This window comes from Molothrus ater, chromosome 6 (genome assembly GCF_012460135.2).
Source record: "Molothrus ater isolate BHLD 08-10-18 breed brown headed cowbird chromosome 6, BPBGC_Mater_1.1, whole genome shotgun sequence".
Classification (NCBI taxonomy): domain Eukaryota; kingdom Metazoa; phylum Chordata; class Aves; order Passeriformes; family Icteridae; genus Molothrus; species Molothrus ater.
This window is the reverse complement of record NC_050483.2, coordinates 46059498-46087144: the sequence shown is the minus strand read 5'-3', so window position 1 is coordinate 46087144 and position 27647 is coordinate 46059498. Positions and strand designations below refer to the sequence as shown.

Below are 27647 nucleotides of genomic sequence, written 5' to 3'. Positions count from 1 at the left end.
GAAACATCTGGTGCATGGGGACTTGATAACAGGAGCAGGGTTGTTGATAGTTGTTGCCATAGTTGTGATAGCTGTTGTTATCCATGAGGTGTGTTTCCCTTATACCTTCCAAGTATCTCCTTCTGAAAAAAGTAATTATCAGACTCTTCAAAGTTTTTGTGCATTAATAATAGGAACACTTGAGAAACCACATATATAGTAGTCATGATCTGGACAAATGTCAGTGTTTTGCTTTGGTTTTTATCTGAACCACCACAGGAAAAGTAATACTTTACTAGAACAGTTACTTGGTGCTCCACAGAGCAACAGGTAGCAAGCAGGTTCATTAGTTCTATTGAGACCACATCATCATTCACTATAATGTGTCTTGGTGGACTCTGGAATTGAATAAACTTTTAAAGTCACTTCTTGGAGTGAATTCTGAAGGCAAGAGAGAGCTCCCTAATCTGTATTCAGCTATGCTTTTTTTTTTTTTTTGTAGTTGTATACAATGTTGCCATTCTTTTCTTTCTCTCTCCTTCTTGCTAACCTTACTTTTAGAAAGGAATTTAGAGCTAGGTATTCCTCTCACCTAGCCTGCTAACAACCCATGGGCTCTTCAACAAGTGCCTGGAGGTTGTGGTAGCATTCATCAGAAAAATGACTATTTTGCATTTTAGCATGTGATTCAGTGGATGGTTCAAGATAGACCAGGTTTTAAACTAAGTAAATATTAGTATTATAAGTAATCTTCATCATTCTTGACCAAGGATAAAAGAAGACTAATCCTCTATTTTAATTCTGTTTTTCTGTGAGTAACTGCTTCAGATTCTGATACTGTGGTGAAGAATTTGCTTCAAAAAGCAGATATTAAAAATAAAGTAGTAAAGTGGCTTTCATGATGATATTTTTAGAGACTATTTTACGAAGGCACATCATTGTGTGCTTTTTCCTATCCCCTATTTATGCCAGCCTGTATTCTTATTTTGAAGATGATTCATATTGATCCATATTGCACAGAGGGACAGCCATGTGTACATAAGGCTCTTCTCAAGCCATTTTGTACAAATGTCTAAGCTTTCTCTAAGCTGAAAGAAAGCAGCTTACATGAAGTGTCTGTTTTTTTATTTTTGCTTTGAATGCTAAGAGAAATGGGCCTTTCACCTAAAGCATCCTTGAGTTTATCAAGGATGTTCCAAGGTGCTTGGAGTTGTCTTTGATTAAGGCAGAGGACATCCTATTAGTCAGGAGATTGTTTCAGTGATACTGTGATGTTGCAGAAGCAGATGGGCAGGTTAGGTTGTTCTTGTCCAAAATGGTTCTGCAATGCAGCTGTGATGTAAGTCATAAAATACCCCCTTAATCTGCTAAGTAATTGTTGTTGATGAATTCTTCAGCAGAGAAATAGATGAATAAGAAGGAGTCTTTTCTTTAATCAAGAATTTTATACTAAGCCATAACTGCATGAATTTCCTGAAAATGGGATACTGGATTTCATGATACTGAAACTGGTTTTGATCAGTTTTTCTTCTGAAACATCTGTTTAAACTGGCTGAGGGAACACTAAACTTCAAGTTATCAACTTTACACAGTTTAATTCTGTCTCTATAAAGTGTCTAATAGAAGAATATAATCTAGATCACTCATACTGTGCTGGAAGAAAAAGAAAAGCAATTTCTTCTCAAACAGTTCTTACATGATTTCAGGATGTCTTAAGGGATAGCTATAACTAATGGAAAACTCTTCTAGAGCTATGGCTTCATAAATGGTTTCCTTCAGAAATGTCCATGTAATTGGAATTTTGTTACAAGCACCATTGAATGTTATTGTTTCTGGCACAGAAAGGTTGATGCATAAAGCCAATGCTTTCTTCATAAAGTATTCACTCAGTAATAATTTGATTTAAAAGTTTGTTGCCAATATCTGGCCCTGATTAACTGACTTAGCAGATGAGAGATTCAGTAAATAAGAAAATTCTGCTTTGCAGTGGCTTTTATGGTTTGCAGTCTGTGACCTGCTGTTTTCAAGTGTTAGTCATCAGCAGCTGGCCCAGAGGAGCACTGCTGCCATGAAAGCCAGTCTGACAGTAACTCTGCCTCTGTCTCTCATGGTGCTGTGTCTCATGACACAGCTACAGGGAAAGGCTGAGCTGTGCTGGGTGTGAATGACCTGGAAGAGCAGCTTTTGTTTTGCTGCTCAGATCTGTGTGCAAGTTGCAGCTGCTGTTTTCTCCTCTCCCACGTTTCCTTTGAAGGAAAGTATGGGCACTACATGTCACTGCACTGTGACTGTCTCTAGCTCTGTGTGGATCATCAGCTTCTCTGAGTGGCATCAAGAATGGGAACAAAATACCTGGCTCCTATAGACTACTTTGATTCTCATCTTAAGATGCCAGGATAGTTTCAGAGTATGTGCCAGCTTTGTTCTTGCTTATGTCCTGTCTTTAGAAACATCAAATTTCTAAAGTTTTCAAGTCATTATCAGGGAGGTGAAGCTTATCATAGGGTCAAGGGGGGGGAGGATGAGAGAGGAAAAGGAGAGAGAGGATACATTAAATTTTCCAGAGGTGGCTTCTTGTTTCTCTCCTCTTCCTTTCTCCATTGTGAGAAATTCTGCAGTGTGTAAGAGAGGAACAATCTTACAGACTTTCTTTAGAGTGCTAGATTTATGTCTAGCACTGTCTTGTTCTATTGTGGCCCCACAAATGGGTGAGAAGATGGTCTTACTCTTTCTGTGGTGTAGCTGATATGGCTACACTTTGCTCTTGCATGTGCCAGTGCTGTTGTTTGGTTACTTTTCCCCATTACTAATAGAGATGATTTCAGCAGTTTGTTTTACAAATCCTCACGCCTCAAGGTATGCATTTTCATACCTAGCAGTGAGAGGTTTATTTTCTTTTTATTTTGTGCCTGACCTGTTCTTTGGCTCATGTGTTGTAAGAATCCAAACTAGTTGTTTCACATGCCTCCTTGACAGTTTTGCAGTTTATATAAACAAAACATGTCTGGCAGCTGGGTCTGTTCTTAGCTCAACAGTACAGTTGTTCTTCCCTCTTTCTCCACAGAGACAGATCTACTGTATTTAACTTAAGTAAAGAAATGCTTGTTACAAGAGTGTGGACCAGAGCAATTTTTAGGACCTACTTGAAGGATTGCATATGAGAGTGAAATGTACATGTGATACTTTCTTCTTTGGCACTTCCGAAGTTCTGCTATTTGAAGTGTTAAAGAATGCCAGTGATGGACCTCACTCTTTCATTGTAAACAGCCTTGGTGGTATTTCAGCTCCTGGACCAAAGCACTTGTTTTAGAGTGTCATTTAGATTCCTTGCTATGTTTGACAGTCTTGTTTCCTCGACCATCTTTCGAAATGGAGCTTGCTCAGTGAAGCATTACACTGAGTAAAAGGAAAGAGAAATGTTACTTGTTAAATGAAATTCTTTGGTTTCCATAAGTACAGATGAGAGAGGAAGTATCAACTTGCAAATCCCTTAAAACATAAAGTAACCAGTTTAACATATTTATACCCTTTAAAAAAGTTGCCACTTAGCTTTAAAAGTACAATTAACAAAATTAATCTTCATTGTTCTTCTCCTAGGTGGGACATCACCATGCTGACTTAAAGCATTGTTTTCAAATTTCACTCCTGTTTATTAATCCCCTTTTTAAAGGGGCTCATAAACAAAAATTGTTTACTCAGAGCAAGACTCTGGTGTCTTCTGAATATTATGACTAAAATAACTGTCTTGGAAGGACCCGCCAAAGACTGACTCTTTGAAAGGCAATTAACTGCATATAGTGAACTGAAGTTCAGTTTTGTAAGTTTGGAGTGGGCCTCTGATCTGAGAGCCTTTCACACAGCCCATGTTAAACTCCTTGAACCAAACTAACCTGCTTTGAATTCTTGTACAGCATCACTTGTCTGCTTTTTTTGAGGAGGAAGGGGAGAATACTGACTTGAGGTTAATGTTTTACTTCTTTTTATCTTAGAACACAGGAGACTTGATTCTACAGTGAATCAGGCAGGGAAAAGATAAATTGAGAAGTAAAACAAAATATCACGTGACGTGATAAACCCGAATACTTAATGTTGTGTTTGCTTTGGTTGGTTTGTGTTTAAAATCCAGGCAATGTTAGTGAAATGAAATTGTTTCTAATACTTCCTGTGTTTGTTGTTTTTACAGATGACATGGCAGAGCTTCTTCTTGGGGAATCCAAACTAGAACAATATTTGAAGGAAAATACTCTTAAGTACAGTAACAGTCCCCGGGGCCCCCAGCCAAAGCTGACCGAGGTCAGGAAACATCTCACGGCAGCACTTGATAGGGGTAATCTCAAGGTATGTAAGTCAGCCTGAGCAACAATTAGAAAAGTTGAAATTGATTGAAGTATTGGGGAAAGGTTCCTTAAAGTATACTTGCAGATTCTGAAAGTGAGATTAATACAAGAGAGCATTTCTGTCAGAATCTTCTAATGTTCATAACCATTCTGGTCCTTCTTTTACTTAACTGTTGTTGTACCTACATTGTCAGCTTGCCTCTTCTGTACCCAACATCCATCTTTTCAGAGATCAAAAGAAGCTTCTTTTACACTCATCTGTAACATTATGTTTTCAGTGGCTTTTGGGAGTATTAATTTCTCTTTCTTTTCCCTCTTCATTCCTCCATTAGTTCTTTTTTTCAACACATTTATTCTGCCCTGATACTTTGAAATGGTGTGAATTAAATATGTAGGCTGTGGAACATATATCATTAAGTTTTGATGCTATGTTATTTTCAACTGTGCTTGTGTTAGAAAAAGAAGTCATATGAGGAGCTGTAATGATAGGCTGCCTTTAAATAGTTTTATCACCTGGAAAAGCTGGTTTCCAACTGAGAGGTATTTCTGGTACCCGTGTAAATACGCATGTGAATATCTAAAATGGCTGGTAATGCTTTTCAGTAGCTTGCTGGAATGAGATTTAGTGAATTCCCCCCTACTTCAAGCTTCTCAAATATTACACAAGACAGGATTTTGTTCATTTGTTGCTCTGTTAGAAGAAATATTCTGGGGGTAACAGAAAACATACGTAATAATTATCAGAAAGAATTAGGTGTGTTTTCTTAGGGAAAACCCTTTCTTATTTCTCTTCCTTCTAGCCAGAATTCCTACAAGAAGCCAACCTAATAATGGCCAAATTAAACTATGTGGAAGGTGATTACAAAGAAGCTCTGAACATATATGCTAGAGTTGGTGTCGATGACTTGCAGCTGACTGCAGTGGCACCTTATCGGCTACGGATTATTGCTGAAGCATATTCTACAAAGGGTAAGAGTGCTCTTTCCAGTATCATCATGTGGAAGTAGTTTTTAAAAGTTAATTTATATCTTGTCCAAAGATGAAGAATCTTTTTAGTTTGAATGCCATCTACACAGTAGTGGAATGCCATATTTGTAGATAAAATAAGAGGATGGTTTGGGTCCTTTAAATTATTCTGAGTTTTTGATAGTTGACAAGACTTTTACCTCAATTAATATTCTAACTGTGATATCACTGTACTCTGATCTCATCAAATTTTTTGAGAGTATGTATTTAAAAGTCCTCTCATAAATGTCATAGTAGCTGTGGCTAGTTGCCAAAAGTATTATCACTGTTGCTGAAAATTAAGGGTTACAAAATGCAGTGCATTTTTGTGCTGGCTGTGGGCAGAATGGAGAACTTTGATTCACAGTGATGCTTTTTACTGAATGTTAAAATGCTCAGCCTAAGCTAGGTTGCATATTTAAATTGCCACTTAATTGAGAAGAGTATTAATAACATGATAAGTGACTTAAAGCAATTCATCACTCGTGCACTTTTAATTTTTTCTAATATGAATATAGATTTTTTAAAAAATTCAGAAAGTAAAGGTAATTAAAAACGACTTTTTTCTTTAGTACTCCAGTATAGTGAAAATTGTAATGCTGGCCTCATGTCTTAAGGTGGCAGTGCCACTTCAGTTTAGAAAACTGTAATAGACTTAGGGCTGGCCAGTGTGTTGGGGAGAATGGCAGTTTCTATGCCAGGGGCTTATTACAATTTACTGAGTGAAGTGTTTGCTTTGGTCTGCTGTGTTTAAGCGTGGCTTTGGTTGCATATGTACTTTTTGTTATGGCAAGAGGAGAGTCAAAGGCAGCAAAAAATTTGTGAGAGACTTCTATAGCTTTGACTGACAATTGATCAAGGATTGTTTTCCACCAACACTGTCCTCCAGTAAATGTTAGACAAGCATGAATCATGTCCTATAGAGATGTCAAGGAAATAAGGGAACTAACTGGTAGCAGGGACAAAAGGATGCTTCATAAGTCTGGTCACTAGATTAAAGTGAGAAGTGGGAGTATAGGGGAAATTCTTGTATATGATGTAAATCTGCTCAGTTTTCTCAAACAGCATCTCTGTGGGCTTTGGAGCAGTGTCTGCTTTGGGTACACTTTCACTCAGGATTGTGGATTTTGGCTGTTCTTTTTGTTTTGTTTTTTAAATCTATGAGGATGTCTGTTGAATTTGTCATGTTCTTTCCATGGACTTGAACAACTTAAGAATCTAAATTTGCTTTTATCTCCAAGGAATTTAATTGAATCTTTTCCCAGAGCTCAACTCTTCTGGCTTTGTTTTATTTGGCTTCATAAGGATATAAACCAGTTGAAAACATAGTGGCATAAATTTTGTGCATAAAATTAGTATTGTTAATTTTACTTAATTCAAACATAATGTATTAGAAAATAGAAAAACAGATACCTTTTCTACTCTGGAATATTTTGTATGTTCAGTTTTTTTTTTTTTAAATGACAACAGAAATACAGCGTATTTGCTGTCTAGATGTGTGGGGTTTCTTCTTCTGATTTCAAATTTTATTCTTAAAACATTGAATTCTGTCATATTAGGCCTGATTTGTTGTGATGGGATTTCATTTCCAGTTTGAGTGAAATTGCAGGACAGTTTGGGTTGGAAGGGACCTCAAAGATCATCTCATTCCCAGCCCCCTGCCATGGCCAGGGACACCTTTCACTAGACCAGGCTGCTCAAAGCTCCATCCAAACTGGCTGTGAACACTTCCAGGGATGGGGCATCCACAGCTTCTCTGGACAGTCTATTTCAGTGCCTCACCACCCTCACAGGAGACAATTTCTTCCTGACAGCTAATCTAAACCTGCTCCCTTTCAATTTAAAGCCTTCATCCCTTGTCCTGTCCCTACATACTCTTGCAAAATGTCTGTCTCCAGCTTTCTTGCACGCCCATTTAGGTACTGGAAGGTAACTTAAGGTCTGCATAGAGCCTTCTCCAGGCTGAGCAACCTGACCTCTCTCAGAAGATTAAAAAATTTTAATTTCCTTTCTTCTCATAGTAGAGGATTGCAAGACTATAGTCTTCTGTGTGATATAGAATGAGGTGATAATCACCTTAAATTCTAATTCTTGAATTAAAATCACCTTAAATTCAGTCTTAAATTTTGTATTCAAAGTCTGGACAGGTTTAGAGTAGCTGACAACTAAATAGCATATGTTTTCTACCCAGTAGTGTGCATTTAATCTCACTCTCTTGCCCATTTCTGGTCAATGTTTTTCTTTCTCCTTTTAAGAGTGACTGTAAACTTTACAGTCTGAATTCAGAGTCTCTTCAGAGGTGACTGAGGCTTGTAAGTATTACCAAACCAAATACAAGTTATTCTTACAGAGATTTTGTGCTTCACTGGGACTTTTATTTCTGCTTGTATGTACAGGGAAAACTAGATCATAGAAGGTTTATAAAACTCTTCAGAGGATTTAGATTTTATTTCTTTGGCAGTCATAGCACCATGTTATTAAGCAGTGAGGGACTGTCCATGCCTGTTTGCAAGCATTGGCCCAGATGCACCATTTAATGCTGCACCATGCAGTGAAAGGTACCTGCTGAAATTTCCCTGTTTGAATCCAGTTCCAGTGGATTTGCTGTCTTGTATACTATTGTATAGTGGTCAAATACTGATATTCTTACCACTGAGAAAGGCAGAGGGCAGATAACAAATGGTAGTTAATTATTTAATGTGGGACCACCTCCATGTACTTACTTTTCACTGTGATGCTTCATTCTGTAACCCCAGAGGTGATGGATTGAGGGGGATGCAGGAGTTGACATGTTTATTTTTCTACAGTTGTTACAGGGTACTTATATGAGCATGTTGACTGTAACCATAGACAGTTCCACAGCTCACAACAAGCCCTTGGAAATGAGCTGCTTTCCAGATGGCTCATCTTCCTCCTGCACATGGAACACACCAAGGGTGTCTCTCTGTTCCTCACAGCCAAGGAAGGGTCTGTATGTGTGTATGGATGCAGCAAAGTAGTAAATGGAATCAGGGTCAGCTTCAAGCTAAATTCTGCTGGAGTTTTATCTACTGACAGCTAAAAAGACGGGGAAGAACAGCAGTAGTGACAATGGTGGGGAGAAAAAATGGAATTGGAACATGAAAGGGAAAACCAGACAACTAAGCCATCTACTGCCCGTGGTGCACTCATGGAAGGGGTCCTCACATTTTTATTACATAAATGAGTTAAATGCTCATATATGTATCTTTAAAATAATGCTTTTAGCTTTTTATGCTGCTTACAGCTTTAGTTGAGGACAGCATATTTAGAAGACTATATATAAGAGGCATGATATGGAATGATAGTAAGTCAATCCAAGGATTCAAGGACTCTCAAACCCAGCAAGGAAGATTAAATGACTGCTATTATTTTCTTGGAAATATCTAGTTAGTGAAATGCTGCTTCAACTCTTCCAAATAAAGTTTCTTGCTAGATTTGTCAAAATGCAGCATTGTAAAATTTCAACAAATTTAAAAGAAAATCCTATCAACTTACCTTTTGAAATATTTTCTGTTTCCATTACATGTGACCCTTTGCAAGCCTCTGGTGTGTGGGGAATCACAGGCTCTCAGTGCCCAAGAAGTGCTGGAAAGTGGTTCCTTTCTGTTGCTCGTTCTAGGAAAAGTGTGCAAAATTGTTACTGTGGTGATGAATGCATGGATGTATTTTATCAGACTGAAATAGTTTATGGGACAAGTTGTTTGGCTTCAATTTTTTTTCCTGGTTTCTGGCAACAAAAATAACTTCTAGTAGTGATGTCTTGTGCTTTATCCTGACTTGCAGAAGATGTGGGATGATCTGATGAAAAGGTATCTGCTTCTGTGTCCATTAAAACAATGGGGAGCAGACTAACTGTGAATGCATGAGGCAAAGCCTCAGAAACTCGGTTAGTATAATTCCAATATTTTCCTGCCTTTTCTTCACACTTTTCCTCAAATTCACATGTTAAAAGCAGAGCTGTAGAAGAAGATTATTTTCTTTTATTTAGTTAACTTCATGGAGTAGCATACCTTTTTGACTTTACACTGATGTTCTTATGTGTATGCCCATAGAATAATTACACCTAGTGTTTTCTTTAAGGAAGGAGCTAATTTTGATGCTGTGCTTCTGAGTAATGATTCTGTATGGGTATGTAGAAGGTGTTGTGTGGGATAGAGTGTTAATAAAATCATACTTTTTGTATTAAATGCATAATTTTTAAGAATTCAAAGACTTGCTTGAAAACATATTTTCAGTGGGACATATTTAAAATACAGTATAAAACATAAATTGAGAAGATGAAGCTTTTCAAATCAATGGACCACTTAGTATTTGCAAAAACATGAGGATACTTATTCGGATCTGTTGGTTAGCTTTTCCCCCATCTGCTTGTAAATTTATTTGACACATAAGCAGAGGAGAAGCATAGAATAAAACAATTTTCTGTAGCAAAATGCCTTTGGTTGGAGTTGCCAGCTTATTTCAAGAGGGTGTGATGAGGGAGAGAAAAATAGGCATAAAAGAATGACATTGCTGAGGAGACAGGCAGGTTTGCATGACTGTTGTGGCAATGTGTTAGCCTGAGAGCAGATGTATGAAATTGCTGGAGCTGGCTCTCTGAAGCTCTTGCCTGTTGGTCAGAGGAGCATGTCATACCTTTAATATGAAATTTTAAGGAGCAGTACAAAAAAAATCAGATTTTCTTTTCTTCTGCCACAAGTATTACTTGGCTATCAGTATGGTTATTAGAGATGTCTTATGTGGATTGAGCAAAGCTAAGAAATGAGGCTGGGCAGGGGAAGGAGGAAGGAAAGCCAGTCTTGAGATTGTGGTGACAAGTCTTGGCTCAAAGTAAAACATAGAGGTGTTTAGTGCATTTCTGGATGCATTAAATACTTGATATTTAAGTATCCTCATAGGAAGAACTACTTTCTGATAGGTAGGGAAGGTTCCCCTGTTCAAAAGGTTAAGTTTGTCTCTTTAGGGTCTATTTGTTTACTTTCTTCCCTAGATCAGTTTAATTGGCAGTGCTCAGTTTTGAGATTGAGGAGGATCTTAAACTCATGAAGAATTGAAAATAAGACAAGTTATGAATCCATGAAGAAGTAAAGCGTATGTATGTATTTTTCTTCTCATGTTGAGCTTGTGTTACTAGCTCCAACTTTTCCTACTTCCTTCTCTTAAAAGGCCAATCAGAAAAAATCTTTTATGTGCTGTTGCCATAGAGAAGCATGTATTTATAATCCATTTTAATATTGGGTGAAGCTAATAATCCCCTAGGGTTGTGGCCTCTGGGAAAAGAACAATTAAGTTTCTGCAAGTTTTCAGCAGTATATGAATGAGGTAATATACTGGAAAGCATGCATAGGCATTATTCAAATACTGTGCAGGCAGTATCTACTATGTTTCTAAGCAGTTTTGGTTGCTTATGGAAGCAGAGATGAAACGCATGCACAGTGGGATATTGAGGTGTTATTTTGGGGAGGAGCAACTTGTCAGGAACTCTGCAATAGCAAGCTTTTATTTAAATAGGAAATAAGCTTATTGAAATTTTAGATAACGTAATTCTGATACTGCTGCCTAAGTCAGAAGACATAATTGAAAAAATGAATTTATAACACTTGGCATTACAAATTAGTGATCCTTTCTAAAAATGCTTGTAGAGGAACATAGAAATTTGCAGGTATGACATTTCTTAAAGTCTGCAAATTAGTAAACTTGATTTTAGTAAAGTGTTTATAATTAACACAGTGCATAGATTCACACACAACTTCAGGTATCTGTCAAGATGACTGTTGCATTACAGTAATGAATTCCTGTTAAGTGTGTGAGGGATATTGTTTTATAAGTTAGATTGTGACATTACAGAATTTTAGCCTTATTGCTGCAGGTCATGTTACATTTTTATTGCCTACATCTTTGTTTGAATAACTGTGTTTACATTTAAATGATGTATGCTGAGAAAGGTGAGGCTGTCTTTACTGCTGCTCACCCATATTCAAATTTAATGTTGCATTTACCAAGTTAAATGATTGGCTATTAATTAGTTCTGTTTACAGAAACATGGAAATACTCATTAGGTTCAGTGGCAGTGTCAGGTGCATGTGGATTGCTACTTTGCAGCTAGGAAAAGATGCTGCACTTAACTTTAATCATATGCAATTGTAATGGGATCTTGTGCACTGCTAGCCTGTGTCAGCAGACACCAAGCAACTCTCATGGAAGAATGCTAAATGAAAGCTGGTTTAGTAATTATGCTGGGGATCTCTAGACTCATTAGGCAATGGGTCAAGAACTCAGGTTCCCCCCCTCTGCCTGTCTTGCTGTGCAAGTGTTGCAGACTGTCAGTGAGCATTTTGCAGACCATGGCTAGAAGGCCTGTGTCGTAGGGAGTTCAGATTTTCTCCATTAAAACTTTTCTTTCCCCAGACTACATTTATGACATCTGCCCTGCTGGAGCAGGGACTGGAAGGAACCCAGGCATTTGTCCTGCTTTCCTAAGTACTGCTTTTAGCTCTCTTATTTGAAAGCTAAACTCTAAAAGAGAATACTGTATTTCTTATTAAAATAGAATTCTTTAGGACCTGGGCAGTTTGGTGGTGTCTTATTCTTAGTTTCTCTCAAATCTTTAGAATTTCTTCAGAAACCTTCTTTGGCAGAGTGAAGAGAGTTTAAAAATGGTGGGCTCCAATTAAAAAGTAGTGATTCTGGCCTCTTTTTCTCATGCCACAGGAATAACAGGTATTAAATAGAGCTTGTCTTTTTTCCTTAGAGGTGCTTGTAGGAGCAATCCTAACACTTTACAGCAGAACAGTGTAAATTTCATAGTTATATAATTTCCTGTTCCCTGAGCAAAGAGCTTCCTTGATGCCCATTCCATATACTGGTGTGCAGCATTTCTGCTTTTGGGGAGTGTTCAGCAGAGATCCACTCACTCCAGGATGTGCAGCAACAACCAGTCCTTTTTCCAGCTTTTAGCTCTAGCTTGAACTTTTTCAGCTCTGCCACAAGATGCTGGCCTATTAAAGGGCTATGCTGTAGCAAGAATTGGCTGGCATATGGTTATTAAGAAACAAATGTGTGTGCGGAAAAATACAGATCTCTTCTATGTAAAAGATATTTCAAAAGTCTGTTTCTTAAGAAAATACAAAAATTGGAATGCATTATATTTAGAGGAAAAGTGTGACCAATTGTTTCACAACAGTTTTCTCAGATGATGTTAAAAGAAATCCCAAAATATTGTTATGCTTTTTTTACTTGGACTAATAAGTAGGTATTCAATTCAGAAAAAAAGTTATTTCTCATTTTTCATCCCTTTTTAACTCTAAGAAACTTCAAGACACTTAGAAGCTTTAGCATAACTATGGCATTAGAAAAGATGTAGTAATGAAATTACATTGCAGTTTGAGCATGCATGATAAAATGCTCTGTTCTACCTGAAAGATTGTGCTTATGTTACTCTGGGTTTAGTCTAGAATGGAATTTAATTCTCTGTAAGTAGTCTGTGTTTAAAAGAGTGGGTAGCCAGAGGAGCTTCCCTTAAAATCTAGTGTGCTAAGAGCAGGGGATATTGGCCTTTTTCCAGTGGCGTTTTTGGAAAGCAGGTGTTCTAAACTAGCCATAAAATAGGAGACTTTGCATTCTGACAGTTGTTGGAGATGTTTTCCCTTGAGTCTTGGCATAATGGGATGGGCAGTACAAGGTACTTAAAAAAATAGAGAACTTATTTTTGTTTCCTTAAATTGTCTAAACCAACAGGCAATAGGCAATCTCTACAGTGTATCTGGAGTAACTGTAAAAGGTACTTTATTATAAATATATTTGCTTAAATTTTATTCTGTTTCTCTTTTCCTTTATAATAATTACTTTGCAAATATCAGTAGGGAATTGAAGACAAAAACAGCCCCATGCTTTGCTTTCTAAAAAAATCTCTGAAAAAAATTCTCTGCAAGCAAGAAAAATCTTTGATTGAGGACTTAATTAGTCCTTTCCCTCAGTGAGATTAGCAGTGTATGTTCTAAGTTCAGAAATAAATAAATGTGGGAGTTCCTTGATAGCAATAACAATATGCTAAACATGAGGTTTCTTTAGAAGGAGGTGAAAAGGGGCTTTTTGTGTACAGCATTTGGAACATTTACCATATAATGTATCAACACTTTGCATATCGTATATAGGGAAGACAAAGTTCTGTATACTAAAATACACTTGGGTTTTACATGTCTATGTAAGGAAAACACGAAGCAAACCCAGAAATCTTTATGTATTGAGGCAGCTCTGTCTCTTGAAAAAGCATGCTTATTGGCTTAAGTGTAGAACAGTAGTTCACTGTTTTTCCTCTGTCCTTTGCTTTCTCTACTGGAAACAGGAGATAAACAATGGGGTCCATTATTATTTGTGGTCTCTAAAATGTTATACAGACAAGGTACTGGCTGGGATAATGGAGAATCCTCACATACACAATGCTCTAGTGGTTCTGTTGGTTTTTTTTGGAATGATATCAGTAGTGATCTGTGTGGTAGGAGCACTTGGTAAAGGTCTGAACTGTGCTGTGGATTCCCTTTTGACCTTTGAGCAACTATGGTGAAATGGGAGTGTGGCTTAATTGGTTTTCCTACAGAACTGAAGTCTGGGGTTTTTTTGACATAAAAATGGGTGTGAGGACTTCTTAAAAATAGTTTCTTACTTGTTCTTGCTGGGGCATCCTCTTTTTTTGGGTAGTGGTCAGCTTCTGCAAATGCAGAGGTAAGACCAGCCTGGTCTTCTATTTGTAAAAAATGTTTACTTGGCTTAACCTTGGCCACTGATTTGAGACTACAGACACAAGAATGCCACTTATTCCAAGTGATAAAACTGTCTAGTGCTTGCTTTCTGAATATTTTACAAAATATGGGTAACTTTTTGAAAGTTTAAGGAATGCCGTTGCAAGTTACATTATAATTGAAATATCAGGAATATTATTTTGTTGTCCAAATACAACAAAATAATATTCCTGATATTTATTTATTCCTGTTTGTTGCTCCTCTGCTCTTATGACAAGCAATTTTAGAGTTACCTTGCAAAACATGTAAACTTAATTAGTATGGACTCGTATTTGTTTCACTGCTTCTCACTTTCTTTTCCCTCAGGAGTCATCTTGCTTGATATCAAGACTAGATATGTATGAGATAAGTGTCTCCCAAATTAAAACTGACCCAGTTTGTTGGAAGCTTTTATCTGAAAATGATTTTAACTGGAAGGGCTTAAATTTAAAAGCCTTGAATATCAAAGTCAACTTGTGATACCAGGTGTCATGATACTCTTGAATGCAGAATCAAACAAAATAAAAGTTAAATAAAGCAATAGCTATGGCCTTTTTAGCAAATGCAGTAACATTTTATAGCAATAACCTGTACTTTTTTTTTTCCAAATATCTTTAAGTAGTGTATAAACAGTTAAAGAAATGCCTATCCTTTGGGGGAGAATGGCAGATTCCTGCCTGGCAGGTGTGGGAAGAATCACAAAAGGGACAATTGACTTGTCTGATTCTATGACAAGTCTTCAGCAGATAAATAAGGGTTATATGTGTGTTTTGAACTTCATGTGTTTCTCTTTTGTATAGGTTACCATGTGCTTGTTCTTGTTTTTGAGGGCCTAATATAATGATCCATATTTTAATTAACATCTTTTCATCTCTCAGTATTCTTATGAGGAAGTGGGCAGTATACCATGCAATTGTTGTTGCTCTGTATATCAATTTAAAATTAAATAGTACTTTTATATACTTTAATACATTATTCATTAAATTTCATCTGTATTTAAGAAAAAAAAAGAGTAGTCTGGAGTGACTTGTTTTAACAAAATCATAATTATGAAAAGCATAATTTATTAAAGGTTTTTCCCCTAGTTGATATGTTTTCATTTTGAATTCAGCATTAAATTGCAGTTTTTACTTGTGTCATCAAAACAAATACAGCATGCAAACCATTCTTTTAAGTGGTCATTTCAGAATAGATCTCCAAATAAACTTCCTTCTCCAAAGCATCACATGGTTAAAATATATATAATTTCCTGGGTTTAATAAACATACCAACAAAAAAAGTGAGTGCTAGTTATATAGAAGCATTTCTCTAAGAAGTAGTGTTCTGTACTTCATCAAAGAACATTTAAAATTTACTATGTCCCTGCTGTATTACTTAGAATTTCTGGCTGAACACTGAGGTGTTTTCACATCATAATGAAAAATTCTCAGCTAAAATAAGAAAATGTCTTTGTAGTGAGGTTTTTCAGATTTAAATATTTTAGTTACGGCCATAGAGTTTAAAAATAGAAAGAATAAATCTGACTCAGATCTACAAATAGTTGAGTAATTTGCTTGATGTAGGAGATGGTTACTTGGGGGCATTGGCTGTTCATAGTGTGGGAGAGAAGGAATGAGGAGGAGTGATTCACACACAAATTACCTGGTGCTTTCAGTCATTTGATGCGTTTATTGCAGTGCCTTTACTGTATTCTTTAGTCACCTCCGAGTCTGAAGATGTACATGTAGGATTAGCAGGACTTTTAGTCCTGGTTTCAGGATTCATACTGGATTTGGGATTTTGTGTTAACTGGATGTGTAGCACATAAAGCTCTAAGATATGTGTTGTTTGTACTGGTAATAGGGTGGTCAGAAGGGTAAAGGTGGCCAACAAACTGTGATACACACTTAAAGCATCCTCTCAAGCCTGAAATCTGGCCAGAAATCTTGATTTGTACTACTTGGCATTCTACAGACATATGCCCAATATATAACTATGTGTTTTGTTGATGTTTTCTGTTTTTTCTCCAGCAATGGATTCTCAAAACTTTCAACAATGAATAGAGAATACAGTAATTTAAAGTGTGGATTATATTAATGTGGGAGCAGTTGAAGGCACTTTAGGACTAGCATTTACTGCTGGCAGGCTGGAAGAATGACCTGAAATAAATCTCTTAACATGTGGATAGTGCTGCTGCAGATGCAATTAATTATTCAAATAAATATAAGATGAAATAGTTGACTTGAAGGATATGAGCTGGTGGTCTCTTGCAGATCATAAGTGGAAGATAATTTTTACTAATATGTAAGAGAAGTCACAAAAGTTCAGCTGATTTTTAATACTTTTTTTAGAAGTATCCCTTATGAAAAGCAGGAAGTCTTTCATCTTCTCTGCTCAGTGCAGTTGAGGCCTCCAAGTGTAGCCATGTATCCTCTTTTGGCACAGTGAGTCAAGGTGGAGGTAACCAGTTGGAGAGTGTCCAGAGGAGACAAAAATGATTAGCTATCAAAGAAGCATGAGAAGAGAAATTGGTGAGAATTGTTATTTCTTCTTGAGAGCATGTCTCTCTCTCTAGATGAATCAAAGAATATTCTGAGTTGGAAGGGACCCAGGAGGATCATGGAGTCCAACTTGTACACGAATGGCCCATAGGGGGATCAAATCCATGACCTTGGTGTTATTGGCACTGTGCTCTAACTTGCAATGTTTTGTGAAGAACAGAATAACCTTTCTATGAGGATGAATCAAATTAATTAATCTAGAGAGGGAGACTTAAGAACTGGGAAAAAATACTATTTGTGAGAATAGTTGAGCTCTGTGGTAATTTGCATATGAAGGCCAGGGCATCCCTAGTGTCAGAAGTTTTAAGAACAGGTTGGTCCAGTGTCAGGGGTTGGTTGATTCCTCCATCAGATAAATGGATTTATATTCTCAAGGTCCTTTCCAGCACTTTAATTATCTTGAAAATAGCTGTAATTGAAGTGTCTTGTGTAGGAGTTAGTATTGATTAGTAAGAGTTGTTGGATTTTTTTTAAGACAAGTGAAGATTTTTTTTTTTTTACTTCAAAGCACCATTTAATGTATTTGTTGGGTAGGTCCCGAGCAGAAAAGACTTACATGGCCTTGATGAGTGAACTACCTCTTCTAAATTTAAATACAAAAATTACACTTCCTAACACATTGTTTATTTTAAATGTATTTGTTTTTATAGATACTTTTGTCTTGCACAGTGACTGAGTTAATATTACCTTGAGTGCCTTTTGTCTCTGTACCTTGGTTTCTATGATCATTCTGGAAAACTGAAGACATAGTAATGTAAAACTGGTCTAGAAAGACACTATATATTTTTATGGTAGATTGTCAAAATGCCTTTTAAATCAAAATTTATTTAAAAATTGCTGCTTCTGGATTTATAATTATTAAGGAGGAGTAATTTTTATTTATATATTTATTAGTGTCTGTTTTAGGGGACCATACCTTCATTTCCTTTGTTTCTTCCCCTGAACTAAAGGAGCTGAACCTGGACTATGTTTTAGCTATTAATATTATATGACATTAGTTTTTAATGCTTTGAAATTTTTTTGCCTCTCAAGGTCTCTGTCTTGAGAAGTTGCCAATATCTTCCTCAGCGAGTAATCTCCATGTGGACCGAGAACAAGAAATTGTCACATGCTATGAGAAGGCTGGGGATATTGCTCTTCTGTACCTTCAGGAGATAGAAAGGGTAAGTTGGGGTGGTCTTCTAAATTAAACATTTAAAGATTGGTATAAATGCCTTTTTGAAAGAAATTTGTGTGACCCTTTATTTCTAGGAGATAGGCACTGTTGATTTTTATTTAGACTTTGAGGTACATTTGGGCAAAGTGCAGTACACTTGGGGCTGTGTTCTTTGGCTTGTGAATGCTGTTAGAGTGAAGTGAGCTGACAATACCCCTCTGATCCTCTTTGAGACCCATTGCTTGCAAGCCTCAGGCCTGTCACTTCACAGCTGTCTTTGAAGGAGTTGGAAGACACATTTAGGGTCGTGAAAAACAGGGAAAAGGGGGAAGAAAACTGATGTGATGGGCAGAAAAGTAATTCATACTGTTTTTAAAATACATACAGGTTTTTATTTTCTGAGGGGTTTTGCTGTTTTATTATTTTCTTGTAGTGGCTGGTAGACTGTGTGCACCATTGAAAGCTGATTACATTTTGACAGCATTTTTAATGCTGATGTAATACAATTATTTCTAAATATTTACAATTATTTCTAAATTGCTTTTTGGCAATCACTCTGGAGATAGCTTTTAATCTTCTTACTGCTCTCTGCAGCAGTTTTTTCTAACCTAACAGGAGTTTTAAATTTTTGAATACCATCACCTCCTGCTACTGAATAAGGTTCAGTAAAAAAAGCAAATATGCTTTTTCATATTCTTCTCTTTGCATACCATTCTTCACAAAAATTTCTGAAAAAGTAGTATAAAATTTTGCTTAGCAGTATTTCTGCTTGGTAAATTAATTCTCTCTAAGGGTATAGGCAAGAACAAAAGGGTTTATATTTAGGTGGCAATGAAGGTAAAGCTAGAAATGGTCTATTAGCCACCACCTACAAATGGCAAAGATTTCTCCAACATTAAATATTAGCTTCCATGGAAAAGTACACAAACCTTGATTTCAAGGGGTTTTTTTCTAAATACACTTCCACCCCCACCATTTCTTGTGTTCTCTTAGGTAATTAATGCCAACATACAAAACAGAAGCCCTAAGCCGGGGCCCACTGCACATGAGCAAGAGCTTGGTTTTTTCCTGGAAACAGGACTTCAGAGAGCACATGTTCTATATTTCAAGAATGGGTGAGATTTGACTCTTCTTTTATTGTGTTTACTTTTTTGCTTTTGTTTTGTATTTGTGATTTAATTGGGCATAATTTTTAGCACTTGTGGATTCTATAATTCTCCTATTAATAAAGTAGTAACATTTCAATTAGAATAGTAGGGCTGCCCACATTGTATTTATTTACATATTGGAAAATTGTTTAGTCAAAGTATGTTAAGCAGAAAGCATTTTATAGTTCTGTTTACTGAATGTAAGAACTTAAAGTACCTTAAGCGTTAACTATTTGAAATTTGCTATCAAACACCATTAAAGAGTGATTGTCAACATATTGAAACTGCTGATATTTATAATTTTGATTTTGTAATTTTTTTCCAAATCTCTTCAGTTATCACTTATTTTAACATTATGCTGCAGGATAAATGTGCATGAAGATCAACAGTATGTATACAAGTATACAATCTTTATTGTACCTGCTCTGTAGATCCCTTTAGATTCTGCATGGGACTTCCTTTATAATTTATTTTAAATAAGGCTTTGCTTAAAAGCCTAAAAATAAATTCAGTTGCCACACAGAATGAGAAAAAGAATACAACTCTCCATTTTTAAGAACATCAAAACTCGGCACAAATGGGCTTTAAGTACATTTCTGAGATTTGTTGAAAGCACATAGTTTAAAAACTTTTGTCTGGGGCTTCTTATTTCATTAGGAAAATGTCATTTTATTGAAATACTGGAATTCTTGATGGGACTACTGTTTTGTACCAAAAATGCATCTTATTCTTTCAAATACATAAACCAGAGATGAAGGAAATAATGCAGTGTCTGTAAAGAGTTCGAGATTTTAATGTACTGAAGGTAGCTGAGTTTTAAGCTGTTCAGGAATTTCAACATGGAAACAATCACTACACTTCTGAAATCTCTTTCTTAAAGTATTGAAGTAGTGGTGCATTAACATGATCTGAGACTTACACTTTAGATCTGTTTTCATAATTTAATTGCAGGAGGAATGGAATGTTCTGAAAGCTAATTTTTTTTCATTTATCGGAACTAAAAATAAGATCTCTGTTTTCATGTCTGCACAAAAAAATAAATAAAATACAGTTACTGCCAAAATTCCAGTGGCAGTCATGGTTAAGAATAAGCTAAGAATTCCACATTTTGAAGGATTTTGATTGGAGGCCAGGGATGGAAATAGTGCATTTAATCTGACATGTTTTGTGTAAAAGCAGCCAGCAGTAGACATAGCAGATTGCAATTAATGAAGAAAACAAAAAGAACTGCACAAAAAGAGTCATGCAGTGGATTGTTAAGGAATATTCAGACAGGAGTGTTTTTCCTAGACTGTATCAGCTGGTCTGGTGTGAGCTTTGAAAGATTTTATTCCATGTGCATTTTAATTCTTCACAGTGAAGTTGTTGGTGAGCTTGTTAACTCCTACACAAGCATATATTTTTTTTGCAGTCTTTAGTACAGTGGTCACTTGCAGTTTGTAAGCTAATTCCACATTATATATAGAATTTTGAATTTCTTCTTCTAGTTCCGTTGGCCAGTGGTACTGTATGATATGAAGCAAGGTGTTAGGAAAAATAGCTATGTGACAATCATTATTTCACATATTCCTGCTGTTACATCCTTTAGTTTCCTTCCTTAATTCAAAGTCAATCACAGTTCTTTCAATATTTCCTAATATGGTCATTGTTCCAGGCTGCTTGTTATGTGGCTGCTTTTATTTTTTTTCATTTTTTATCTTGGGTTAACCAGAACTGAAGAGAACTTCAAATATATACTTTTTCTAATAGGGATAAATTATAGCCTGCTTTTTAATAAATCTATTTTAAGGATGTCTTGTTTCATTTTTAAATATATCATCCCTCCTGATGTTAGGTTACAGAGAGTAGAGATCTTTCCAGGAAGCTTTGCAACATACTTCAAGTTTGAATGTAATCTAAAATCATCTTTGTACATGTGTGTCCATAATTTCAAAAGTAACATAGGGAGTATTGCTGCCTACCTATAAAGTTGGTTGATCTACTTCAAATTTCCCTTTCATTTGTTAACAGTACAGAGATTTTCTTTTAAGTCGATTAATCGAGATTTTGTAGAGAATTCAGTCATTATCTTTCAAGTATGCATTATCTTGTATAAAAAACTAGAAAGTGCTTGAAACTTAACTTAGCCTTTCTGCTAAGTGGTGGTATTTTGAAAATACATGGAAATGCAATTACCTAAAGAAAAAAAGAAGAAATTGAAGTGGAAATAGTCTGAACCAGAAAAGTGTTAGTTTAGTGCTAATAAGACACAAAACTGAAATTAATGGTTTCTTCTGAAGCGTACAGAATTTTATTAAAGAAACAAAGTACATACCCATTTTTCACTTGGGAGATGAAGAACATTTCAGCCTGGAAATGTGTAACAAAGAAGTTGAAGAAGTTGTTCAAAAACTTAGAGTAGGGTTTGTGTGTTTTTTAAAAAATGTTCTGAAATGTAACTTTCCATTCTTTCAGGCTGATTACATAACTTGTGTAGTAGTTGCTTTGTAATTTCATATTGAAGGAGTTCAAAGCCTTGATGTTTTTCCAAGAAAAGCTGTGAGCGCAGGAACTTTGACATTGGTATTTAACATAGCTATTTTCAAGTACAATGCCCCTGAGAAAGGACAGCTCTTTAGGTACCCAGTGTTTCTTCTATCCTAGTATTTGTGTTGCTGTGAGATTTACAAGTTGATTTTGTCTGGTTTATGGTTTTTATTTTTGAGGTAGAAATATTCACAAATATACTGGAAATGTATGCTCTTGAAGCAAAGTGGCATTTTGGTTGAAGTCTAAAATCAGGAGGCCATCATGTGAAAATCAGATTTACCTAGATTTCAGAGCTATTTTTTGGCTTCTCCTTTATTTTACACCCCCTCCATGGATATTGCTCTGGATCCAGACTGCAGTTTGGTCTAGTCTCCATCACGGTTCACATACTCAGTCAAAACCTGAGCATCCCAGAGATGGTCTGTACTCCTCGTGGGGCCATTACCTGTGCTGGCACTGTCACAGTGAAGCAAGACATTCCTAGTCTCCTCCAGCAAGTTGTTTCTTATAGACTGGCTTCTTCTTCATAGATAATTAGCCCTGAAAAAAAGGAATAAAAAAATAAACATTTTTTCTCATTTTTCATATAATTGAGATAATTGATTTATGTTGACTTTAAATGTTTGAGAAGCACAACAAAACCCTTCCTTAGAGTATGGGACTTAACTATGTAGAATTTCTTTTATCTGTTTTTTTCTTTTCACCATAGCATATAACAGAAATAGCATAAGAACATTGCTCTCTTTCTGATAAAAGAGGAACAGTGGATTGGAGGCAGTCTATAGGTGCTTCTGTTCCACATGTATATCCAGACAGTGCTCACAGATAGGGATTTTATAGGGATGAAGTCCATGAGAGAAAGATTTATGTAAATGCTTGACATAAATGCACATGAAGATCCTGTAAGATCAGCTCTCTGCTGTATTAGAATATAGTGCTAGAGACCCATCACTCTGCATCTCTTGAAATCCTTTTACACATCCTACATCAGTCTCAAAACAAGTTGGTGTTTAAGTAAAGAATAGAAAGTAAGACGAAAACATTGAAATCCTACAAAGTATCACATTTCTTATATGTAAAATATCACTGCTGTGTGTTGGAAAGCAAACAAAATCACTTCTGTTGCAGTTTTCAACACAGCTTTGTTTTCTATATGCCTGCTTTTGTGTTTGTGTGGTTAGGAAGCTAAGGCAGGAATATATTCAAGATAGGAACAAAAATAATTTCTCTGTGATTCTGAGCAAAAATAAGTTTTCAAAGGATACTTTATTGTCTGTCATATCAGATGCTTTTCTCATCCTTGCTTCCAATACTGTTCTCACCTGTTAGTTTTCATTGAAAAACTATTTGAACATGAGAGGAAATTATTATTCCCTCAGATATTCAAGATAAAATCATCCATTAGGAATGCTTTCTCTTTCAAACCTTACTGTATGTTTATTACTCAGAATTGTGTCTTAACTTCAAGAGTTGAAAACAAGATTCCATTGTGAAGTTACAGGTGGGAAACCTGGCAGTGTTCCATGGAAGACTAAGGTGGATATAAACATGAAGGAATTACTTTTATTCAAAATCTTATCAACTTTGTAATAACTAGTTATACAAAGAACAGTGAAAGTAATGTTAGTATCTGAGTTATGTTCAAGACTGATACTCTTAATAGTTTGTAGTTGGAATTCTGACTCCAGCTCACTTTTTCTAAGAAGATACTTAGCATTTTTTTGCCCATGTGCCACATGTCTTGCTGACAGCGGCTGTTATTGCATTTGCAAGCATCAGATTAAAGTTTTTGGTTTTATGTTGAATTGTGATGGGTGGCAAACAAAATGGTCTTGCATCCTCAAATAGGGAGTTAGTATTTCATACACTTCCCCTGCTCCCCTCAAAATGTTCATTTTACTACCCTACTTAATGTTCTTGTATTTCCCCTGTACAGAGAAGTTGCTATTGTCATTTTCCCCAGACCCACCCTCCTCCTACCCTCCTAGTGTGCATTTTCCTTGTTTGCCTTTTCCTGGTTTGGGTGCTTGTTTGATTCTTCTGTGGACTTTTGTTGTCAAAGAAATCACAGCTTTCTGTCATTCTGGCGGGAAGAATTGATTCACTGGAAGGTTGATAATGGCTGGTGTGGCTGTCAGAAAAGAGATGGGACCATGCAATTGAGAGTAGGAAAATACCAAGAAGGAAGAATGGTGGGAAAAGGGAACAAACACTAAGAGATGAGAATGGGGAGGATGAGATCTTCCTCTTCAGGTCGTGAGCCATTAGATGGACTAACTACCAGTGGAACTGCAGTCTAGGCAGCGAGTGTTTTCATTGTGAATGCATGAATGCCAGAATTGCTGCTTCATTGTGCTCTTTCAAATACTTAGGCTTGTGTAGCTCTAATGGCACATCGAAGATGTTTTATTTATAAGCTCAAACATGTATTAAGAACTTTCAAGCATCAAACAAACATCATCTTTTGGAGCAAATTTGAGATATCTGGGATTTTTCTTTCTGCATGAGGTAACAATGGATAAAATAAGAAGCATGCCATGATAATTCTTTAAAGTAGACTTCTAAATTTTTTTTTAAGAGTAGTTTAGATTCTGGCAGCAAATTTGGGATTTTCTACATTTTATTCAGAATATAATGCCCAGTGTTAATTAATGTTTTGTGAAAATTATATAATATTGTGGGTGTACTGAAAGTGTAAGTATGAAAGGGAGAGTGGGAAAACAGAACTGTCTGAAGTTGCAACTATGCTGCCTCTCATATATAGGTACCTAAATGCTTACCAGGATGTTTTTCTAATTGTGGATTAAGTTATACTTCTCCACCCTCTTAAACCTGATGGAACCCACAGACATTAGTCACAATCATCCAAAGCACCATCCTTTGTGCAGAGTATGTAGTCTTGTCCATTTGGTCAGGCCTTTAATAAAGTTATGGAAGCGAGCCACTGAATTGCAGTCCTTTTAAATTTTTTTTTTTTAATTCCATCTCTGTAGGGTTATAGAAAGCAGTAGGGTAAATTGCATTCCTTGGTATTAGGATGTTCTTTTACAGCTTAAGAATTAATCTCTTGATTTGTCACATTTCTTGCTTTTTGCTTAGGTAGTAACTTCTTTTAATATGAAATTGCTTCTGGCCTTAATACTATGTAAATGACTCTTAATTGGCTAAAAGTAATAGCTAGAGTGTATGGATTTTAATAACTGCATTTTTTTGTAAACATGTCAGTTATACTGAAGTTACTGAAATGTCACTGTTCTGATCGGCATGCATTTTAAGAGTCCCTTACACCTTACCTTTAAAATAATTTCTTTCTTTCCTTTCATATTTGAGTTTTTGGGAGGAAAAAAACCCCAAACTTTAAAACTTGCAGTGTCCTTATGAGTTTACAAACGTTGCATTTCTTTTTCGGTTTATAAATACAGACAGAGAAAGCACAGGAGAAGGTGGAAGTGAGCTCAATTCCAAAAGCAACTTCTACTTCATTGCTTTGGTCAAGCCCTGTAGATGTCATTGTTATTGGTTTCTCTCCCCTTTTAAAAGATGAATATTTAAAAAATGTGATACAGTAAGTCTCAGCAAAGAAGTAATAGGGTAGTATAAGTAGCTCAGCCTATTCACCAGCATGGTTCTGGATGTGCTTTTCTCTCTTAAATGAGAGAAGCTTTGACAATTTAGCCACCAAATTGCAGAGTAGGTGAGGTTTGGTTTAGCTCAGTTTGCAAAAATTTATTCCAGTTAAATTTTTAATCACTGAAAGGCAGTGGTAGACTAAATGTTTGAGGTTTTTGACTGAGAAGCATAAAGGAAATGCCTGACAAAGCCCTTTTCACTAATTGAGAAGATATTACCAAAACATGCTGTAAGGACAGAGTAAATTAATCTTATCAACCTTTCTAAGGTTAATTTTCAAACATTCCTTTTTTAGTCTGTTTTGAGTATACCGTGATTTGATCTCACTAATTTTGTTATAGAGAATAGTGTTAGGGGGTTTTGTCCTAATATCATTCAAACATAGGCTGCTTTTTGTTGAGCAGTTTCTTTCATTCATTTCTACTTTTTGTATGTGTTTAAAACCACAAAAATAAGAAGTATTGGTGGGGGTGAAGTTTATCTGGACCAGTAATGCCAAAGCACTGTGTTGTCTGATGCTAAACGTGCTTTTTAAAACCAAGAAACTTCTTGGTGACGATGGTGACAAATTTGTTTGTGCCTAAAGTTTGCTACTGCTGGCCTTCATGCTTCTATACACCTTTTCTGATCCTGCCTTGAAAGCTTATCCATGATGCCCCTAATTTTCTTCCTGCACTTTACTTATATCATATCTACAGTTATTAATTTCTGTCTCTGTTCAGGAGTGAGCACCTTTGTATAGATGCAGTTAAGATATTTGCATTATTCAAAACAGAAATACTGTCTGAAATTTTTAAGGAGCCTAAAAGCTGATCTTTTATCAGAATAATTAAATTAGGTTCTAACATGAGTATTTGGGGTTTAGAGTGCAAATATGTAGACACAAGGATGCAAACAGGCCCTAATTTCAGTAGATTTTGGTTTTCAGCCTAACTGGCAGATTGCTACTTAAAGAGTCAAAGTAGGGGTGTTTTTCTTGAAGATTTAAAGCACCAAACATTCTAATTGTCTTTAACAATGAGGAAGATACAACTCAAAGGAGTTGATTTGAGCATGTTCTGGCAGGAGGCAGTCATAGAAACACACATGTACATTACTATCAGTGTCCATCAGTGGGCTGTCTTTGTCTTGTCTGAAATCACTGAAAACGTGTCAGTTCCAAGTCAATGTTAATGTACCTTAAAATTCCTTGTCCCTGAAAGGAAGGGATCTCAAAGTCGTTTACAGACACTGTGGGACATTGCTGTCTAAGTTAGTGTGCCCTTTTGCTCTGGCATTCCATCGGCACAGGGAGAGCTGCTGACATGAAAGCACATCCTAGTGAAAAGCAGGTAAAGGCTGTGTGTGTCCCAGGCTAGGAAGGAAACCATGTCCCAGAGCAGCCACCACTCTTCTCAATGCTACAAACTGTTAACAAATACAGGAAATGTACTTTGCTAAAAGCAGTGTGATGTGGAGATCTACCATATTATCAATGGTATATTTTGCTTCATTTCTTGTCTCTAAAAGCATTTAACGCAATTTTAGGGTGATTTAGATTGTAGTTTTGAGGGGTTTTTTTTAGTAAATTTCATGTAGAAGATACTTGACAAATCTGTTTTGTATTTGTCTTGATGTGTGCAGTGGATCACTGTTAAATGCTTTATGAAGCAAAAGCTAATTCTATATTTTAACTGCTTTTTGTTCTTGTACAATCTTACTGCTTTTTCCATAATACAGTAGAACTTCAGTCACAAGTTTCATTCCCTTGCAGATGCTTAAAAAAGTGTAATGGGTAACTAAAAGTAACATGTCATGAAGTGTTTGAAGGCTTGTGAAAGTTGCATGCATTTTCATAAAGTGTTTTGTTATTGTTCTTGTAACCCATCAAAAGACATAAACTTCATATGGAAAAAATGCCAATTCCTAAAATTTAATGAAGTTATTGTGATTTGAAGTTCTACTACATAGTATGTGTTTCATCTACACTGGGAAAATTAAATTTCAAGCTGATAAGTTCTTGCTCATAACCTTTTTTCAACAGTTTTGCAATGAACATTTGCAGGGAGTTTTGTGGCGAATCTGCTTTGTTTGGTTGGGGTTTTTTAAAATTTTTTAATCTCATTATAGGGACACATTCGTGACTTTGCAATGCAGTCTTTGAGAGAGAACTCCATTAATGAGAAATACCTACTTAGACCAGAGGACTTAAAGCTGGGATTCCAGTGGACTGGTTTTGTCTCTCTAAAATATTTGGAATGTGGCATTACTGAATGGTATTTTGGCTTTACAAAAGTGCTGAATGTATCCAGCTTCAAATGAGTTTGGAGGTTTTCTTGAAATCTGGCCTAATGACTTTCTGTCCTTCCTTAGCATACGAAGTTGGTGTAATAGTCATCAGCTATTGAGGCTGCCTGTTTGAAATGTATAAATTAATATAATTTTTCACACAGTTTTTTCCATGCAGATGTTTGCACAAGATGAATTTTATTTAGTATGTAGTAGCTAGTCACTCTGTGGTCAAGCTCTGCTGTAGCATGTGGGCT

The 27647-nt window shown here is 36.1% G+C and overlaps 1 protein-coding gene across 3 annotated transcripts in view; it reads left to right on the top strand.

The window, feature by feature from the left end:
• TTC7B (tetratricopeptide repeat domain 7B) overlaps positions 1-27647 on the top strand; it is a 118088-nt gene that overhangs the window by 10173 nt on the left and 80268 nt on the right. For 2 of the 3 annotated variants that reach the window (XM_036383856.2, XM_036383855.2), the window contains exons 2-5: positions 4163-4317; positions 5117-5285; positions 17692-17822; positions 18809-18930. In XM_036383856.2, the coding sequence (XP_036239749.1) occupies positions 4163-4317; positions 5117-5285; positions 17692-17822; positions 18809-18930 (577 nt within the window). Of the gene's footprint in view, positions 1-4162; positions 4318-5116; positions 5286-17691; positions 17823-18808; positions 18931-19327; positions 19352-27647 lie in introns of all 3 variants that reach the window. The other variant, XM_054515126.1, reaches the window with a different exon arrangement.